At 33.8% G+C, this 22,443-nt stretch overlaps 1 protein-coding gene across 6 annotated transcripts in view; it reads right to left on the minus strand.

Annotated features, from left to right (window-relative positions):
- Nucleotides 1-22,443, minus strand: part of HBS1L (HBS1 like translational GTPase) — a 90,351-nt gene that overhangs the window by 52,371 nt on the left and 15,537 nt on the right. Inside the window, exon 1 of one of the 6 annotated variants that reach the window (XM_055114139.1) lies at nt 20,922-20,943. The exons of 3 other annotated variants lie outside the window; for them this stretch is intronic. Coding sequence is in view for 1 of the 3 variants with exons in the window: in XM_008953029.5 (XP_008951277.1) it covers nt 19,669-21,137 (1,469 nt within the window). In the remaining 2 variants the exon portion in view is untranslated. Of the gene's footprint in view, nt 1-883; nt 21,138-22,443 lie in introns of those variants that run through there. 2 more of the 6 variants (XM_034962884.3, XM_008953029.5) reach the window with 2 other exon arrangements.

A 22,443-nucleotide genomic window follows, 5' to 3' on the forward strand; every position in this document is an offset into this window, starting at 1 on the left:
GAGACACTGATGCTGACAAGTGTTCTCTCATGTGTCCTGGGACAGAAAAAAAGATTTAGAACTATTTATCTGGTATAAAACTAATTTTATAGATAAAGAAGTCAGGCTCACGTAAATTAAACAATTTGTTCACACCCGTTTAACATTATTTGCAAATTATAATCACCTACACCTAGTGTTGACTGGTTTCAGGTTCCTAACTAAAAGATGTTTGGAGACCTGCCTGAAATCAGAAAACCAGATGGCCTTTTAAGGTTTATCTCCTTATAATCCTAATCGCTCCCCCATACAGATAGATCATTTATCTCTAAATGACATCAAATGCAAGATGTTTGAACATTTTAATACTATCATTGACATAAAATAGGGTACTAGTTAATAAAAACTGTTGCCTAGGGATAATGTTCTTAAATGCAATCCAAACCATCAAGTTCGGTTTCTTTCTTCACATAAAATCCTCAACTGAATGTGAGAAATATTACAAGGGAGAATTTTTAAAAGTAAACTTGTGGCATTAAGTAATTTCAATTTTAGTATCTCTAGAGATGTGAAACACTAATGTAGAACACTAGTTTTTGTTTTAAATTAAAAATGCCTTTATAACTCTTAATCAATATTTTGGAAGTATTCTGAATCAAATTGAAATCTAAAAATTTATTCCACATTTAAAAATATATAAAGAAAAGGAGGAAAATATAGGATACAGAAATGTATGTATAATATAACCTTAACAACATAAAGAATAGAAACGCATAGACAAAAACTGAAAAAATAAGGCAAAGATAAATTATGTTATCTCAAGGTAAGAAAATCAAGAGTGACCTTTTTCCCTTTTATTACATTAATATATTACTCTGACATTGTGAAAAGGTGATCTGAAAGATTTCAAAATGGGGAATTTTTTTATATTTATATGGCTTAGAAACTTTCAAAACAAATTCACAACAGATTTTTAATGTAAGACAAATTCACAATTTAAAGTCATTCAGATCAAAATGCCTTGGTGAAAACAACATTCAAGCTTATTTAAAAACAAACAAACAAACAAACAAAACGGGGGTTTTCCAGGTACGTACACTTTTGCCATCAATTGATATTTTTCCTATAAATGTTTCAATATGCCAGTACATACAGATACACGTACACACACACAAATTAAGATTTTCAAAATTTCAAAGAAATCAGTGCTAAACTTCCAATGAAAAAAACACTACTTAAAACATGAAATCATTTCACTGAATCTGACTAAACATTTAAATTCTAGTTACCAGATGTACATTCAGAAAGTACACCACCTAGGCTATGGAGAATAAACCACTTCCTTCAATAGCACTGTTGCATTGGCTGTGATTTATTTGTTATGAATTATTTTCTCACTTTAAAGCAGCTTTATAGCATAACTTGCCTCATCAAATCCATTATAAAGCATCCAGCCTCCTATCACACTAGAAGAAAACAACCTAAAAGATTCACTGAGACCAGATTTCAATTTTATGTAAATAACACTGAACCAGCAATTTTTTAAAACAAAGACATTTAAATAAATTCAATCTACATATTACATTGGATCATATACGTTGAGGTAGCATATGCAAAATTTATAATCTAATACATGCAATGAATTTAAATTATCATATTATGACCATTCTATAGCACTAAGAATTCTTGTTACTAATAATTTTCCTTTAAAAAGGAGATTTGTATTTTATTTGAAAATATTATTACTGTGACTGAAAACTTTGTTGGACTAGAAATAGGACAGCCTACAAAACAAGGTCTTTTTACTTTACAGAATGAAAACACTATACAACCTTCAAAAAATAACAAGGAAAAAAACCCACACTAAACAAATACATTGGTGTTTTTTTACCATTCTGCCCTAGGACTTCTCTTTCATTTATCCCAAACTCTCTCTGAGAGATCTCATTTATATCCCCATCCCTAGAACTATCTACGCTTGTGTCCCTCCCTAATAAATCACATTAATTCTTCTGTCCTAAGCTTAGGCATATTATTTATAAGCAAAGCTAGGAAGGTATATTTGAGAAATACCTCCTCAGCAATGCAGAATAATCTAAATTGAGTAAGTACCAACCACGCACCAAGAAATGCTATAATGACTTAATATATGCTATAATGGCTCATTCAGCATTGCAACCACCAGAAAAAATAAGAACTATAACCCTACTTTTGCAAATGAGGAAACTGTGGCATAGTGTTAAGTAATTTGCTAAAGGCCACACAGCTAGTAGGTGGTTCAGTTGAAATCTAAATCCAAGCAGTCTAACACAAGTACCAGTGCTCTTCTAAATTAATGTGGAAACTAGCAGTGAGAATCAACTCTGGTCATAAAAATCAGAAAGATAGTGCACACTTGGAGACAAGAAAAAGTTCAGGAGAAATAAAAATTTCATAGTATGCATGAGCTGAAATAAGGAAAAAAAGGTTTGTAAGGACCTTACTGAAAACTTCAAGGGTTCTAGAATCAGAGATGATAAATGAAAATTAAACTGTATTAATCAAATTTAAAAGGCATCAAAATTTATTAATATTCTGTATATTTAGGTGCCACACACAGTTTTTAGTGACAATAGAATACACATAAACAGGCCTTCATAGATTCAGCGTAATCCTTATTTCAACCTAGTCTTCAACTTCTTTAATACATTTTACCTTTGGGATTTTCAGAAACATGACCTTAAAGACAGGGAGAGGTTACTCCATTTGAATAATCCTAAAAAAAATTCTAGTTTTAAAAAAGACATACAATAAGATCATTGTATATCTCCAGATATAATACATTATTTCCAAACACCATTTTGAATTCATGTGTGAGCAAGATGGCTTAAGACTTAGTAATGGCACCAATATCCAGAAATAACTCCATAGTAACAAATATAATGAATTTTAAAGCAATTAGTAAAGGAAAAGGAAATTAATATTGTTTAGGGACTGCTATGTAGATGTATAACTATTGTAGTTTGATCTAGCTTGACAGTGTATTATGGGGGAAAAAAGGAAAATGAAAAATATAATATGCCTTTTATTTACAAAAGCATAATCAAAAATCCCTATATGCATGTGTCTATTTTTATAAATGGTTATGTGAAAGAATATATATCAGACTGTTGAAATGGCTAAATGGAGAAAGGGGCAACAGGTAAAAGGGCCTATATAAAAACATTATGAATGATTTTAAAAAACCCTCCAAAAAAAAATCAGTGGAAGTAACTTGAGCACCTCAATTCATTAGACTTTAACATAATAATCCACTTTTTAACAGCATTTGCTCCTTAAGTGGTAATAAAAGAACACTATTTCTTTGAACTAAGTTCAATGATCATTTCCTGGGCATTTTCCATGAGCAAGACCTTATGACAACTGCATCACATGGGTTATTCTACTTCTCAGAAACTTGTAAGGTAGACATTATTTTCTCATGGATAAATGGTATTTTTGGCAATGCCAACCTATAACAGCATGTTCAATGCACTAGGGACACAATTTTCAGGGACACAAGGTAATTGCCATAAACAGGCCCAAGAAAAACTGCATAATTTATCTTTTATCCACTGTCAATGAATGAAAACTTCAATACAAATACAAAATCCTTCAGTGGAGTATAATTATCCTTTATGAAATAACACTATCAATGCTATTATGAATAATAATTAAATTTAACAATTAGTATAATCTTTCTGAAGAAGTGTGCTAAAAGTACTATATGTACAATATGTACTATAAGTCTTAAAAATGCCCATCCCTTTTCATCCAGCAATTCCACTCTAAAATCATATCTTTTATATAATAAATTGAAAGACTTAAGATCCTATAATAACCAGACAGCTAGACAATGGAATACTATGAAATCTAAATTTATCGGTATTAAAAAGGGTCTATGTGTGGTTGTCAGAAACTAGGGGGAGGGCAAAATGAAGAGTTGTTTAATGTTGCACATGATTAAGTTAAAATGGGTTTTTTCAAAAAGGCAGGTGACCACTTTAAAAAAAGGACTAATATACTCTAATATGTAGAAACACACACAAAGTATAAAAATGAAGACTTCAGTATTAGAAACATATTGCTGTGAATGCTGGTTCTATCCTTTACTGGTTTTGTGGTCTTGGGGAAGATGTTTACACATTCTGGAGCTTCAGATCCTCCAACTATAAAACTAGGATAAAAATAATCCCTACTCTATGTGATTATTATGAATATTAAGTGTTAGCAGATATAAAGAATTTAGTACATTTGGTGTAAAGTACTCATTAATATTGCCTACAATTACTGCTTAAATGCATCAAAATGCTACATAATTCTAGATTCCATAGGATTAGGCATGTACTTTCTCTTAAATTGGTTCTCAATAAACAATATTATTTAAGCTGGTACTTACAAAGGCACCAAGCTGGCAAATATTAATAAACTAAATTATACAGTATTTTAAATCAAACTGAATTGTTGTTTTACAATCCAAAGACCACAAAGTCATCTGAAATTTAAACAGACTAGCAAATGACTTCATTTCTTAGGACTGCTAATTTGCAGGATTTAGAAACTGATACCAATTCTCTATACATGAATGACAAGTCTCTTGGTTAAATAATACTAGCAGAAAAAAAAAACCTAATTTTTAAATACCTTACTAATGATAAAGCTGGTTTCCTTGACAATGGATTCAATTTTATCCCTAAGATACTTATCACTTAACAAGATTAAACTGTTACAGAATAAAAGTTTGTTGCAAGAAAAGTAATGTACAACAATGAAAAGGGCACTGGAGATTCAAAGAACTCTGTTCAATTTACAATTGGCTTCTTAACACCTACGTAAAATTAGGCAATTTATTTATTTTATATGATCCTCACCTTAAAGGTTCTTATAATAACCAAATAAAACATATACAAAGCCTGACACATAGCTGATATTCAAAATGTTAATTCACCTTCCTATCCCCCCTTGAGAGGTAGCTCCCAGAACAGAAAGCTTTACAGACAACCAAGAAAAAGCAGCAGATACCATATTCAGACTGAAAGCAGTTGGCCATATAGGTACTTCTATTAAATCAGAGACCTAGCCCCTTACGAGCTACTCTAAAACTCGAGGGGAAAGTTTGTACCTCAGTTTTATGTCCCCTATGCCTAGCACGTTTTTCTAATTTAAAAAAAGGAACATGCAATAAATGCTGGCTAAGCTGAATTTTATTTGTCCTCTCCCTCCATTCTATTCTTTGGCTGAAGTACTTAGTAATATCTAGCACATAAAAAGCACTAAAAATAATTTTTTACTAAAAGGATGTATAATTGCCTTAGAATAAAACAAGAAAGTATATACAAATATACATGTGATTAGAATTTGTAAGGTCAAAAAAAAAAAGCAAGGTAATTAATGTCAAAAGAAAACTCTATATTTAACATTCATGTAATTCATAGATGGTACCAGCTGTTCATGAAGATACCCAGTTTTGAGAGTCTAAAGCAAATTATTTTTAAATTAAGCAATTAGTGTTTCAGTTTTTCCAGTGTAGGTGTACATACAAAGAGAATCTTAAAACATAGCTGAGAACATTCTGAACTAAAGCTTTTTCACTGAAATAAACCACTTCCTTTACAAAGCCCACATAATTTTAAGCAGAAAGCCAATTAATTCTGGTTACCTGTATAAGTATAAAATTCTCCTAATTGTCTAAATAAAAATACTCAGTGATGAATAAATTAGTGAAAAAATATTTTCAATGAAAATTATATTTAAAAGGGAAAACCAAAAAAGATGCATTAAATATGACTAACAATCTACTAAAAAGGATTAAAATAAAAGATGCATTTTAAGTGCATTATTGAAAAGTTCATATAGATTTAGTAGTATTCATAATATCTCATATTTCTTTGTAACATAAACTTTTCAAATAATCACAGGATTTATTTCCAGGATAAGGATAAAATCTCATAATACATTTGACCTAAGCAGGAAAAAAAAAAAAAAAGAGGTTGCATCTCCTCATAAAAATCAAATGTTACTATGTTTCCCATTTACTGATGAGATACATAGTGATGATGTCTAAGAGAAAGACAAATACAGCAAAATAAACAAGTAGATAAAAATGATCTTAGGGAAATTGTTTATGGCTGTTCTTTAACTTTTTTTTTTTAAACTTCTTGAAGTTCTCTACTGAAGAATAGGGAACAAACTGCCATTAAGAACAAAAAGTGGCCGGGCACGCTGGCTCACGCCTATAATCCCAGCACTTTGGGAGGCCGAGGCGGGCAGATCACAAGGTCAGGAGATCGAGACCATCCTGGCTAACACGGTGAAACCCCGTCTCTTCTAAAAATACAAAAAATTAGCCGGGCGTGATGGCGGGCGCCTGTAGTCCCAGCTACTCGGGAGGCTGAGGCAGGAGAGTGGTGTGAACCCCAGAGGCGGAGCTTGCAGTGAGCCGATTTCGCGCCACTGCACTCTAGCCTGGGCAACAGAGCGAGACTCCATCTCAAAAACAACAACAACAACAAAAGAACCAAGAGTATGATAATCATCACCTGAGTTATAAATAATATTAAATAGATATTTGCATACAGATATACTATGTAAAGTTTAACAGATTATTAACACTATGAAATGGCAAAACAATGCTAGAAAGAATATAACCTCATCATATAAAATTAGGCTTTACTTTCTAAATAAAAGCTTTACTTGAAAGGAAAACTAGATAAAATTCAAAAGAAAAGGAAAATGATATATAACAGGTTTCTAACCAGTAAAGGTAGACCACTATTACAAAGCACACCTTGTCAAAAATAGTAGCTCAATTATAAAATATATTTCTTCAAACCAAGCAATACTTTTAAACAATCATCTTAATGATCTGATTAGTATAAACATTTATCAGCTACTTTATTTGTGAGGCAATGGAAATATCAATTTTGAAAACTGTAAAAAATGTCCAATTTAAATTGTACATGATACTTTTTCCAGATTTTTAGACCAACTATTTTTCTCAATGCTCACTTTTTTTTAACATTAACTATTTTTTCAATGAAATAAAATTAATCCAGTGGTAGAAAAAGCCTCAATAGGAATCGTTAAGAGTGAAACCTCGCTCCACATAATAATATCTACTCTGTTGAAAACTATCTTCCAGTTGACTAATTATAAAATTTTAATCCATAAATAATATTTTTCTGAGAAAAGGGTCCCTTAAAACAATAATGATGGGCCGGGCACAGTGGCTCACGCCTGTAATCCCAGCACTTTGGGAGGCCGAGGCGGGCGGATCACGAGGTCAGGAGATCCAGACCATCCTGGCTAACATGGTGAAACCCCGTCTCTACGAAAAATACAAAAAATTAGCCAGGCATGATGGCGGGTGCCTGTAGTCCCAGCTACTCCGGAGGCTGAGGCAGGAGAATGGCGTGAACCCAGGAGGCGGAGCTTGCAGTGAGCCGAGATCGCGCCACTACACTCAAGCCTGGGTGACAGAGTGAGACTCCGTCTCAAAAAAAAAAAAAAAAAAAAAAAAAACACAAAACAAGAATGATGTATGAATTTTAATTTCTGAATTTTCCTGTGGAAGAGTTTGTGTTACTCAGTTTTATATTCTTGGGGGTGTTTTTTTTTTTTCTTGGTAGGTTTAAGGTGGCAAGGGAAATAACATCAGAAAACTAAGATTATTCCACAATTTTATTCCCCAAATATGCACCTTTTTAGCAGTTCATTCATGGGAATGTATAACATAATTATAAAATAACATTTTAAGGTTATATGTATTTGCTGTTAACAAAATGAACTAAAATGTTGTCTAAATTAAGATATGTTAACATTTAGTATATTATTTTAGAAGTTAGTTCTAATTTATTACCAGAAGAGGCTAATTTTATGTAAATACTAAGAAGTTCACATTCCAAAACTATAAATATATTAAAATACTGAAAATTTCTCTGAGTGGGGGAAAAAAGAGAAATCTTCTTCCAGAATGTTTAGTGGCATCAAGTTGACATGATACTGGAACCATTATACGTAAGCTCCTAATTCTTTAGGACAAGGCCTGCTGTATCACATACTAAGAAAGAAATTATCACAAGCCTCTCAGATCAGTCTAGTTTCACAGTTGAAAAGGGGGTATCTAATCTAACAAGTGCCCTTGGAAAAATACATCCAGTTTAAGAGCCAATGCAAAGATGTTTCTATCCCATTCTTCTTCCAAAAAACACCCATCCCATTTTCCCGAAAGAGAGCAAGAAAAACAGAAAACTGTACTTTCAAAAAAGTAGGAAACAGTCATAACACCAAAGCACAAACTATGAAGAACATCTTACCAAACAGAAATGTGGATCAAACTGAGAGCACATGAGAAACATAGGACTCCAGATTCTGTCCAGAAGCCAGAGTTCTCCAAAGTTGGAAGCGTACCTCTGAAGGACCCAATAAAAGAGTCATCAAGAAAACAGCAACAGTGAAGGCTAAGGAAGAATCTCAGAACCCATCCACACCAAGCAAGGAAATCATAAAAACCTTCTGAAGAGAATTTCACTTAGCCTTTCACTGCTTCTGTTTTGCCTCAAAGAGACAAAATTGACAATGCTGACAAAACTGCTGCAACATGACCTAAGGATAAACAGCAAGTTCAAGAGTACAAGGTGGTCCGAGCTCAGTCACCACACCCCTCCCATTATTCTTTATAAAATGCTGTCAAAAAAGAAATCCTTCCCTTTTCAAATATTCAAAGAGGGCATGACATAGAAGCTATAGGTAGATACTCTAAGAATAAATACGGAGGAAAACAAGGTAGATGAAGAATATATAACAGTTGAATGTAAAAAGAAAAAGACAGGGTTTTTGAAGTTTTATGATATCAAATATAGCAAAGAAAATACAGCCTTTGACAGAAGAGCTTAAAAGAAAGACAGGATAAAATAAAGATGATAAAAACAAATAGGAGGAAAAATTGAAAAGAAAGACAGGATAAAATAAAGATGATAAAAACAAATAGGAGGAAAAATTGAAAAGTAAGCCAGCAGGGCTCAGGAGAAGAACAGAGGGAGAGTGGGAAACTCCTGTAGAAATAAAAGCCGCACTGGAGGTGGCAGAATCGAGGTAGCTAGTTAGCAACATGCAACAATAGAAAACAGTAGAGCAACAGCTGCAAAGTCCTCCAGGAAAGAAAGAGTAATGCTAAACTATTCTTTTCAATTTGTCATGCAAATATAGGCCACAAAATCACTTTAAAAATAACTAATAGACAGTTTTTAAAAACTGTTTAATAAATTGTTTAAAAAAATAATTGTTTAAAAGCTAATAAATTCAGTTAACAGAAGTTTAAATATACCATCAAAGGTGTAAAGGTGAACACCTTACCTAAGAATTTAAAATATTAACAAAATTAATGAGAAATAGAAAAGGGGTAAATTGTAAATGTTCACATCTCCATTTTTAACAGTGAGAGATCAATATACATTGTTTAAAGTTGGTGAATTTAAAAAGTTAAAGTATGTTATTACATGATAAAAATAAACTATAAAATTTCCAAGTTATCAAAGAATACACAAAGATAAAAACAAACACAAATCGTATCAAAATATGTAAATATAAAAGACAACAACTTTTTAAAAAATGACAGACATTATTATCTGGTCTATTAATAACATAAATGAGAAAAACCCATCTATTAAAACAAAGACTCTCTATCCAAACCCAAGTATATACAAGTACAGGAGATACAACTAAGCCAAAGTGACTCAAAACATTGAAAGCAAAAGAATGGATGAATAAAACTTAGAGAAAGCAGCAATCATGATATTAATGCTAAACTGAATTTAAGGCAAAAATTGAAAAACTAGTAAAAACGGAAATTTAATGAAAAATTCAAATGCACAGAAAGTTCATGTATCTTTATATATCAAATTTTACAGGGTAAACTCTCCAGGCAATATGAAATAAAAATGCAAGAGTGTTATATATTAACTTACCACACTCAGCCTATTGCCAATCCAAAAAAAAAAAACAGATTATAAGAATAATGAACAGGCCGGGTGGGGTGGCTCAGGCCTGTAATCCTAGCACTTTGGGAGGCCGAGACGGGTAGACCACTTGAGCCCAGGAGTTCGAGACCAGCATAGGTAAAGTGGCAAGATCCCATCTCTACTAAAAATAAAAAAATTAGCCAGATGTGATTGCAGGCACCTGTAATCCCAGATATTTGGGAGACTGAGGCCAGAGAACAGCTTGAACCCAGGAGGCGGAGGTTGCAGTGAGCCGAGATTGCGCCACTGCACTCCAGCCTGGGCGACGGAGACTCTATCTCAAAAAAAAAAAAAAAAAAAAAAAAGAAAAGAAAAGAAAAAATAGCTAACAGAAAAGTATTGTATTTTGTATTCTGCAAACAGAACAGTATTGTTGACAAATGCCTATGAAACTACAGAGAACTACACTGGGGCCACAAACTCAATAAACAGAGTACAGATCACACACTCTGATAAACAGTATAATAAAACCAGTAATCATAACAAAAATAACAAAACTCCCCAGCAACCAAAATTCTAAAACTCTCTTGCACTCTTGGCTTAAAAACGAAATGAAAATTAAAATTGTGGATTATCCAGAAAATAACAGTAATTCTAAAAGAACCCATCAGCCACCGCAAATGTAGTATTCATAGGAAAATAAGATATAATTAAATAAGAAGAAAGTGGGAATGATGCATATCAACTTTAAAATATTAGGAAGGAACAAGCAAAGGATGAGGCTAGATTCCAATCTAACAGTTTATTTAAACAGAGATCTGAAATTTACATGGCAAAATGTTAGCTTATTAAAACCAAGTGCTAGTTCCATGAGTATTTATTACATTATTTTCTGCATTTTTCTGTTAGAAATTCCATAACTAAAAACTCATTTTTTTTTTTGAGACAGTCTCACTCTGTCGCCCAGGCTGGAGTGCATTAGCACAATCTTGGCTCACTGCAACCTGTCCCCACACTCAAGCAATCTTCCCACCTCAGCCTCCCAAGTAGCTGGGATCAAAGATGCGTGCCACCACACTTGACTAATTTTTTTGTATTTTTGGTAGAGATGGGGTTTCACTATGTTGCCCAGGCTGGTCTTGAACTCCTGAGCTCAAGCAATCCACCTGCCTCGGCCTCCTAAGTGCTGGGAATACAGGCATGAGCCACCGCGCCTGGCCATAAAAACTTTTAAGATGAATTAAAAATGCATGTATGTTAAATATTCTACTCAGAAGGGTAGGAAATGAAAAGCAAAAAACATAAGGAAAATACATTAAGTCATACCCAAACTTACAAAGTAATGAATTAAACCAGGAGAACTAATTACAGATCTTGGAACCAAAATTTAGGGAAGAAAAAAACAAATTGCAAGGTAATAAAAAAAAAAATGCTGGGCAGAGAGAAAGGGGAGACTAGAGGAGAGAAAACCATACTGAAAATGAGAATAGAGAAGTAACTACAGACACAGAAAAATCTAAAAGAATAAGACAATGTTTGGTACAATGCACAACAAATACATTTGTCACCTTGGATGAAATGGACGTTTTTCTAAGAAAATTAAAACTTTCAAATTTGACCCTAGAATCTTCAAAAAGATAAATCCTATCATAAAACAAATCATTTCAATGCTACTGAATTATTTGAAGATGAAATCATTCTAAATTTTTTGTAAAACCATGACAAGAAAAACCAAAATCCAAAGAGCATACACATACACACGAATGCAAGTAATTTTATGAATAGATGAAACCATCTTAAATGTTAGCAAATAAAATCCATCACATTAAAAGAATAATCCACCATGACCAACTGGAGACGGTTCTTCATCATAAGACTAGAACAATACTAGAAAATCTACTAAGATAATAATAATGTCTAACGTTATCTAAAGCCTTTGGCATCTCTGGAGACAGTATCTTTTTCCTTCAAAAATCTCTTGCTAGCATTAAATACAACAACAAAAATTATAGCTGGATCTTCTTCTTTTTTTAGTAACAAGACAAGCTGTTTCTAAAGCTCATATGGGAAAAAGAGGCATGTGAGATAACTCAGAAAAACTATAAAAAGGAGTGAAAAAAATAAGACAGCCTACCAAAAAATAGGTACTAAAAAGCTATAGTAATTTAAAAAGGTACCACAATAAATCCATCTTTCCATAGAGAAAAGATGGTGGAGAAATGGGATTCCTATGTTAGCCCTTAATATCAGCTAAATCAAAGATACGAATGTAAAATAATGAATCTGACAAAGATATTAGAAAAAATAATGAATATTTTTTAAAAAATTATCTTGTAGTGGAGCATAACTTTCCAAAACCCTTAAGAAAAAAGGCTAATAAATCTGAATATATACAAGTTCAAAATCTATCTTCTAACAAATGACCTGACACACTAGAAATCAGAAAGTGTTTTCCATGCATATAACAATTTTATGACTAATTTCCTTAGTATATAAATATGCATATGTGTGTATGTGGATCCACACATATACATACACATACACACACACATACACAGACACATACACCTTAAAAAATCATGAAATGAGAGATAAACCAGCAGAAAAATGGGCAGATTAAGAGTAGACAGGAAGAAAAATATAGCTTTATATATAAGACATATAAATAAATGAAAAAACATTTTCCAATTATCAGGTTGGTATAATAACAAAAGGAATAATACCCCTATCTATAAGAATTTGGGCAGAAATGCTCATAAACTAGTGGGAGGGAAATCAATTTCTATTAAGGGCAATTAGGCAATATCTATCCAAAACTTTCAAGTATATAAACTCAATTTCTAGAAATGTAGGATGCTCATTTATTATTAGCAATAACAACTGGAACACTTAAAATGTTCATCAATAGAGGCTGTTTAAATAAATTATGGTACAATCATATTACAGAATTCTAGGTAGCTGTTAAGAAAGAATGAGATTGATCTGTATATGGCAGCAAAGTTCTGCAAAATGCTTTATTAAGTGATACATATATAAGTGTTACAGTATATTCTCCATTTGTATAAAAATGTATATGTACATTCACATATGTGTAACATGCTAGAGAAACCTTTGGAAGAATAAAGAAGAAATGGTGTATTTACAGTGGCTTCCTCTAAGGAACAAGATTGTGGGACCATATTAGGAGACAGACTCAATTTTTACTTAAAAGCCTTGCCTACGTTTATGTGCCAGACATATTCTGAGTTGGGAATACAGCAATGAATACACAAAATTCCTATATTTGTAGAACTTACATGGAAGAGGGGTGGAGGGAGAGCAGAGAGAAAACATAACAAAAACAAGTGTATATACAACAAACACAGAGGATACAAGTGCTGTGAAGAATAAAGCACAGTTACAACAGAAAGTCTATGTATGTGTGGGAGAGGAATTATGACTTCTCATGGGGTGGTAATAAAGGGAGAACGGTGAACTATGGGTGCATATGAAAGTTCCCCTACCCCATGATTGAGAGTAAAGTGATATCAAAACTGCAATTCAAACAGTGATTAGCCAGGAGGGAAGGGGGAGAGAAAAAAGGCAAGCACTGTAGAAGGAGAGGAAACTCAGGTAGGTGTTCTTGGGTAGGTCTGGGTAAACAGGTACAAAACAGAAATGAGTTCATAAAAGGGCTCAGGAAATAAAAGGATTTAGATAGGGAGACAGAAAATTAGATCTTTAGTTTAGAAAACTTATTCTGGCCGAAATAAACTGAAAAGTCAAGAAACCAGTTAGATGTTTAGGTAATTCTGCTAAAAGCTAATGGCCTTTAAGAGGAAAAGTAACAGTAAATAAAATAATGAAAATAAAAGTAACAATAAAGATGTAACAATAAAGAGGAAAAGTAACAATAAAGAAGAAAATAATAAAGAGGAAAAATAACAATAAAGAGTAGTGGGCCAAAAAATGTACAGTTGATTCTCATTATTCACAGGTTCTACATTTGTGAATTCACCTAATCACAATTTACTTGTAATCCCAAAATCACTACTCACTTTTGCACTCACTTGTGGACATGTGCAGAGCAGCGAAAAATTTGAGTCATCCAACATGTAATTTCACAGAAGGTGACGTCGGCCTTTTTGATACAGCTCTCATACTGTAAACAAATGTCCTTTTCATGGTCTACTTAGTGTCGCATTTTTTCCAGTTTTGTACTTTTTGTTGGTAATTTTGTACTTTTTGTTGGTAATTTTTAAAATGGCCTGTAAGTGTACTGCTTAGTATTCTAAACACAAGAAGGCTAGGATGTGCCTAACAAATAAAAGATATTAGATAAGGCATGAATTCCAGTGCTGTGGGCCATGAGTTCGGTGTTAATGAATCGATGCTATACACATCCATTAAATAAGGTGTCTTTAAATAGAGACACATATAAAACAATGTTATGTGTTCACTGATTGATGAAAATGTTATGAGAGGCTCACAGGAACCTACCTCTGTATTTCTTGTAGGAGCAATGGTTCAGTATTCATTAATTCAGTGTTCGTAGTGACTATAAAACATAACTACTGCAAATAACAAGAGTCGACTATATATGTATGCATATTATGTGCACACACACATATATTTACTTATTTATAAGGTGGGAATAACAGGAATGGTAATCAATTATGAGTAGCAGGTGAAGAGAGATGAACCAAGGATGATACTAGATTCCTGATTTTGGTTAACTAGATGGTGACAGTAATAACAAAGACGGGAAACAGAAGAGAAGGTGGCACCTTGGATGAGGAAGACAAAGGTGTCAGCTTTGAAGGGTATAATATGCCACACTGTAATAAAGATAATCATGTGCTGAAGTGTGCATATATCCTCCTCCCCTTTGACGTAAGAATCGTATCTTTGTTCATCTTGGGTTATATCCTGCAACTAAACTGCTTTCCTTCACTCATCCAATATAAATTAGGCATGTCAATGTCGGAAATAAATATGCATTTTATCAGTTTTGTTTTTTCTTTTTTTTTTTTGAGATGGGGTCTCACCACACTGCCCAGGCTGAACCTGAACTCCTGGACTCAAGTGGTAATCCCCCTGCCTCAGCCTCCCAAACAGCTCAGACTACAGGTACATGCCACCATACCCAGCTTATCATTTCCTTTGCCTTGCACTGTCATCTCTGCAATTACATCACCAATATTCATCACAACCTATACTTAAAGAGTGTTTCTATGTGAGTCCTAAAAAGTAAAAGAATATATAAAATTTTACCCCATGGAAGGCAAGAATTCTAAATGCTAAATACCTTAAAATAAAATTTTCACAACCAGGTAGTTTGTTTTTTAATTTGTTTATAGAAATAAAACAGTACTTTCAGCATAAATGAGTAAAAGACCATTCAGAAATATCAAGTTTATATAGAAAATCCTAATGGATAGATTGTATGTTTTTACATTTGATTTAGGAAAATCTCAGAATTTTAATTTCTTTCAATGTAGCTTTTACAAAATATATATATTCAAAACGTGACAAATTTTCTACAATCTAAAAATTAAAACTGTATAACTGCATAAGCTGAGCTTTATGTCATTATAAATATATAGGTAAAGGAAAACTAGTATAGAAATTCATATTAATCCCTCCCTGTCTAGTCCACATTTATATATAATCTGTTTATATATAAAACAATTTCTAAACTATTATAAAACTGACTTTATAACCAAATATATACCTGCATGAACACAAAAAACATGTTGATACACAGTACTTTCTCAACATACAATGTATACTTGTTTATTTGCAATGGTCCACATACAGATTCAGGGTCAATTTAAAAAGGTAAATAATCATATGAGAACTCATTATTCTTCTCTATAACCGTATTTTATCTTCAGTGGTTCCTTTTACTTACAAAAAATGAGCACCTTATTAGTTTTATCCCTGGTATGACAATTAGTTACGTGACCTCCCACTGAGTACTAAAAACTAAATATAAAACACTGACTATAGTTATTAATACATATGAGAAGAAAAAGAGTAAAAGACAAGTTTAAGAAAGACAGATTCAAAGCTAAAAGGAGAAACAGAGGTTAAAATGCCAGTTTAGTAACTAGGAAAAAGGAAAAGTTTAAAAAGGAAAAGTTTTAAAAAGTGCTCTGTACAGAAATGAAACCCTGGTTCTTGGCAATTTATTGCAAGAAGAATCATATACAAAAGAGCCACCTAAAGACTTTAGAATGCAAAAGGACAAAACATCCATCCATGAACAACATCAGATCTTTTAAGAAACCAAAAAGAGTGAAGAGCAAAAATTGTTTATAATGTATTTTATATCATTTAGAATATAATTACAATATTATTTCTATTCCTAAAGTAAATTATTAATGCCCTTGATAATAATGCAAATAAAAACAGCTTTGCATCTTAAAATTTACAGCTGAACTGGAAAATAAAGTCAACTAAAACACGTAGCATACCTGAGCTACTAAGACAGCAATCAATAAACAGCAGCTGGTACAGAATATACACTTAGTGCCAACAATCATCACAAGGAGTGTATTCATGAATAAGCAGACACTTGGCTTTTTACCAAGGATCGATGGCCAAGGGTGGAAGGTGGAAAGGTCTGCTCAGTTCCACCTTCGCAGTCTCAAAGAGACTGTGACACTCCCTTAGTCAACAGGGCAAGTACTTGTCATGTACATGCCTGACAGACCAGCAGCCAAGCCAAGGAAAATAGGAAGCCTGGAAACCTATTTAAGATATTGTTGCCTTCTCTTACCACCCTATAATATCTAATTTTTTCCCCACCAAAAGAATCTCATACCTAGTAGTTACAACCCTAATCAGCCAACAAATGGAGACCTAGTTCACCCTAGAAGGTCTACTATATGGTTTTAAAAGTATTGCACTTCCACTTGAAAATTACTTTGTTATAAAAGAAGGTAACACAATAGTGCTGCTATTCAACTACAGTGTAGATTACATAAGTATTTGGGGATTCATGTGCAATGTGGACCACTTGTGCAGCACTTAACCTATCAGTAATTATCATCAGTTACAAACTCTTATAATTCAATTAATTCACTCCTAAGTTGGAGACTGCTAATATATACATCTAGTTCAGTCATATACTAATTCAAAGTTACTAAAATGTTTGATCAAGATTCAAGACTAGAAAAACAATCTCAACCACTGGGATAACTCAAATTTTAAAATCATTCACAAAATATAGCTTGTGATTTAAATGATGTCCTAAGCATTAGTATTATGGTGCACTGATACATTCAATTAAAAACAAAAACCTGAAGACAACACAAGAAATCAAGAAGTGTTTGGTTTAAAAAAAAAAAAGACATAATGCCATCTTAACTTTTCCCATCAAAATACTGAATATAAAAACATGACACAGATTAAAATTTTAGAATGTCATTCTGAAAATAAACAGAAACAAAAGTAATACAAAAAATTATCAAATGCACAGTAAAGTGAGAAAAAATATTTACTGGGAAAAGACCAGCCTTTTTATTTTCATTAAAAAAAATATTTGGCCAGGCGTGGTGGCTCACGCTTGTAATCCCAGCACTTCGGGAGGCCGAGGTGGGCGGATCATCTGAGGTCAGGAGTTTGAGACCAGCCTGGCCAACGTGGTGAAACCCCGTCTGTACTAAAAATACAAAAATTAGCCAGGTGTGGTGACACGCACCTGTAATCCCAGCTACTCGGGGGGCTGACACAGGAGAATCGCTTGAACCCGAGAGGCGGAGGTTGCGGTGAGCTGAGATCATGCCACTGCACTCCAGCCTGGGGAACAGAGTGAGACTCTGTCTCAAAAAAACTAATAAAATAACATTTTAGATACTACTGTATCATATTTTTCCAAGGAATACTAATAATATCTCCATCATTTTACACAAAGGGCCATTAATTCCTAAGTAGCATTTTTCCTTGGTATTCCTGATTTCTAGAAATTATTCATTCAAGTTGGTCAGATGTTATTCTTGGCATTGATAACTCATTCTACTGATTTCTCCCTTTAAGGCAATGGTTCTCAAACAGAAATACACATTTTGGGGAATAATTTTGAAAATACACATTCCCAAATGCCATTCCACAGAGACTGCTTCAGCATATATGGAGTGAAGCCACAGGATCTGTGTTCTGAAGTAATTCCTCCAGTGATTCTGATTGCTAGTTGAGAACCACTGCTTTAAGGGATGAATTACATAATTATTCTACTGATTAGAAAAGCTTCTATTGATCCCCCATTGCTGAAACTTTGTCACTGTGGGGCACACAACTGTCAGTAGCAAAAAGGAAAACTCCACATTCCATTACTTACTGTAAAGAACAAGTTAGGCCGGGCGTGGTGGCTCACACCTATAATCCCTGCACTTTGGGAGGCCTAGGCAGTGGATCACAAGGTCAAGAGATCAAGACTATCCTGGCCAACATGGTGAAACCCCGTCTCTACTAAAAATACAAAAATCAGCTGGGCGTGGTGACATGCACCTGTAGTCCCAGCTACTCAGGAGGCTGAGTCAGGAGAATCACTTGAACCCGGGAGGCGGAGGCTGCAGTGAGCGTCACTGCACTCCAGCCTGGCGACAGAGAGAGACTCCATCTTAAAAAAAATAATAAGAACAGGCCGGGTGCAGTGGCTCACACCTGTAATCTCAGCACTTTGGGAGGCCAAGGCGGGCGGATCATGAGGTCAGGAGATTGAGACCATCCTGGCCAACACGGTGAAACCCCATCTCTACTAAAAAAATACAAAAAAGAAAAAAATTAGCCGGGTGTGGTGGTGGGCACCAGTAGTCCCAGCTACTCTGGAGGCTGAGGCAGGAGAATGGCGTGAACCTGGGAGGCGGAGCTTGCAGTGAGCAGAGATCGCGCCACTGCACTCCAGCCTGGGCAACAGAGCGAGACTCTGTCTCAAAAAAAAAAAAAAAGAAAAAAAAGCAGCAGCAGCAGCAGCAGAAGCTAAAGAGATCTGGTAAAATTCTCCATTCAAAGAACATGCAACCATACTTGAAAACACTTTTTATATATTTATTTTAAAGTGTATACTTAGGACAAATGGTTTTTAAAAATGTATAAAAATAATTCACATATTAATCCAACTTCTATATTTACATGGTCCCTTAAAAGATTTTCATTTTATTATTATCAAAAATGTATTTCAACAATCTCCACAGTACTCTCAAAAGTCAGGAATTTTAAGATTTTCTAATAGAAAAATTTTAGTATTTACAGAAAAATAATGAAACTAGGAATTATATCATATTTTAAAATATAACGTCTCAGCTATGCTGTGCCACATAAGAATAATCTTCACACTAAACTATAATAATCCCAAGTGCTGGCATTTTCGTTTAAGAACAAAGCACAAAAATATTTCATAGAAAAAAATATTTCATTATAAAAAACATAGAAAGTTGAATGCTTCAAACAAAAATATCTGAGGTCTGATTTCACAACATCAAGTTTCCATATCCACTTTGTAAACATATACTCAGTATAGGTTACCAACTTAAATAAAGCCAGTTATCACTGAAAGAAGACATAGTTAAAAAAAAAATCAGTGCAAAAATACGTATCAACTAATCAACTGACCTACGACAATTTTCAAAAAAATCAGAATTTGAATCCCATAATATAAAGTGATCCTCTGAAGACTTTAATTAAAAATAAAAAGCTCTACAACAGCAATCAAGTTTTCCTTTTGTTACTATTCTCTAGTAAATGCTTTTTTTTGATTAGCTTTTACAATGTCATCAGGTGATGCTGATTTGAAGTCAAATGGTGTTATCGCTACAAGTGGACTTATTTCTTTGTCCTTTACATCTTGAACTTGTCTACTATAAAGAAAAGTCTTATAGAGGTCAAGGGTGCGTCGCTTGCAGCTTTTCAGTGGGTAACGAAGACACAGTGTTGAGGCAAAAGCTGAAGGTCTAGCAGCAAGGGCCTTGGTCCAAGAGAGAGAAAAAGGTGGTTTCCTAGTCAGAGAGCCTTTGTTGTTTTTCTTATTATCCTTAGCAAAATTGGAATTCTTCCCTAGCTTTGAACTTAGAACTTTAGTTCGTGATGATGGAGCAATGGATGGGTCTACTATAGGCTTTGGAACAAAATCTGGGTTTTTTATAAGGACACTAAGATCAATATTTGAATCTATTCCAGGAGACCTCACTTCAGATAAACTGACCTCAAAGGACTCTTTCTTAATCTGAGAGTTGTCTACATCAATTGTTTCTGCAATCAATTCAGAAAGTGACAAATTCTCAAGGTCTCTTGTGGGAGAAGCTTTATGAAATGCCAATGACGACAGAGATCCTGTTAATTCTGATATTCCGGGTGAAGACTGGCAGCGATTTGCTAATTGTGACAGGGGAAAGGATCCCAAACTTAGATCTGTGAAACTGGCAGATGACTGGTTACAAAGGTCAGATAAAGTAAAGCACTGGCTTATATTGTTTTCTTTGTGTTCCTGAAACAGTTCAGTTAGGGATGGACTTTCACACTGAGAAAACTGCAAATTATCATTTTTAAAAGTGTGATTCTTGGCACTTTGTTCAACTAAAGAAACATTTCCAACTTCAGTTTCTTTACTAGCATTTAAATTATCAACAGTCATATTTTCCAACGAGCTAGTTAAGTACAAAGGATTATTTGAACTTCCTAAACTGTCCTGTACTGGAATGTTTTGAAAATCAGACAGTGAATTATTTTGAATATATAAAGAATTATTCGGTGTTGTGCCCTTTATGATTATGGTCTTTAAATCTGGTATTTCTTTGAATGCAGAATCATCTTTGGAAATGCATTCAGACGCATGAGGTCTCAACAAATCGGCATCTAGGTTCTTTGAAAGCAGACTTTCCAGACTGTCTGTAGATGATAATCTGACTGATGGCTGACTTTCACAGGAATCTCTTGACATATCATGAATTAGGTTAGCTAGTGAAAGTTCTTTTGTTAACTTACATGATTCTAGTTTCTTTTCACTTTTACGTGTGTCAAGTTTCTTTTTTCTATGGAGTAAACAGTGAGTTGGAACTGAAGAATTATGAGATAATCCGTATTTTCCTACTGAGCTAGCAAAATCAAAGGGTTTGCTACTATAATCCAAATGATTTGCTGACTGAGGATAAGAACTTTGAACATTATCAGCTGAAACTTCAGAAGAAGAAAATAAGACTCCTTACCTTACAAGAGCCATTAATTTTCAGATGAATAGGTTGATATACGCAGAAGACAGTCACAGCAACCAAAAGGAAACATGAAATGAGGCATTTAATTACTAAATGCTTCTTTTGATTATGACATGAATAAAGTGATACTTGATCATTACTTAACATGAATACTCTAAAAAACAATAAGGGAGTATTACCTTCCTTTACCAATTTAAAGTAACCTTTATACTCTGTTCACTGATACATACAATGTAAGTCAGTCAATGTTCTAATTTTCACGAATTTAAAAATGTGAGGTCTTAACCATAATTAAATTATAGTCAGGATTGTCTCAAATTCAAAAACTTCTTTAAAAAAACAAAAAAAACTAGGTTCCTTTTATTCTGTATTTTAATGTATTAGAAACAAATAAGCAAACAACCCCTGGTAATTTCTGCCACAATCTGGGATACACTATCAATACAAGATGACATATTACAGACTCATTCCCATCACAGCCAGTTACAAGTGCCCATCTGTGTGCCCAGCATCCCTGGAAAACACACTCTTATTTCATGGTAACAGGCTGTACACAGCTTTGTTGTAGAAAAAATTTAGCCCAGAGGTTACAACAAACACTGACATAGTAAACAAATCGCCATACTCAAACTGAGAGATAGCATGCCAATTAATATAATGCTACCACCTCAGTTCCCCTCTTATGTCCACTGAATTCCAAATTTAACCCCAAATTTTACAAATTTAAAATTAAATCTCTGGCTATAAAATGCAAAGTAGTATAATTATGATACTTATACCTAATTATTTTTAAATAAAACAAAATTATACATAATAAAAGCATAAAGGGATTTTTTTAACATTAATTAGCTGGCTGTCAATTTCCTTTTCCTATCTCATCAGAGTTTAAAAAAATAACAATTAAAAAGTTCTATAAGCTACTAACAAGAAGAAAAAGATGTCTTATCTAATTTTATTTCCACTATGTTGTTATAAAATCAAGTAGTGAGGCCAGGTACAGTGGCTCACGCCTGCAATCCAAGAACTTTGGGAGGCCAAGGTAGGCAGATCACTTGAGGCCAGGAGTTCAAGAACAGCCTGACCAACATGGTGAAACCCCATCTCTACTAAAAATACAAAGAAAAAAAAAAGCCAGGCATGGTGGCACACACCTGTAATCCCAGTTACTTGGGAGGCTGAGGAAGGACAATCACTTGAACCCAGGAGGTGGAGGCTGCTGTGAGCAAAATCATGCCACTGCACTCCAGCCTGGGTGACAGAGTGAGACTCTGTCTCAAAAAACAAACAAAAAAACA

The sequence above is a fragment of the Pan paniscus genome, chromosome 5, assembly GCF_029289425.2.
Source record: "Pan paniscus chromosome 5, NHGRI_mPanPan1-v2.0_pri, whole genome shotgun sequence".
NCBI classification, from domain to species: Eukaryota; Metazoa; Chordata; class Mammalia; order Primates; family Hominidae; genus Pan; species Pan paniscus.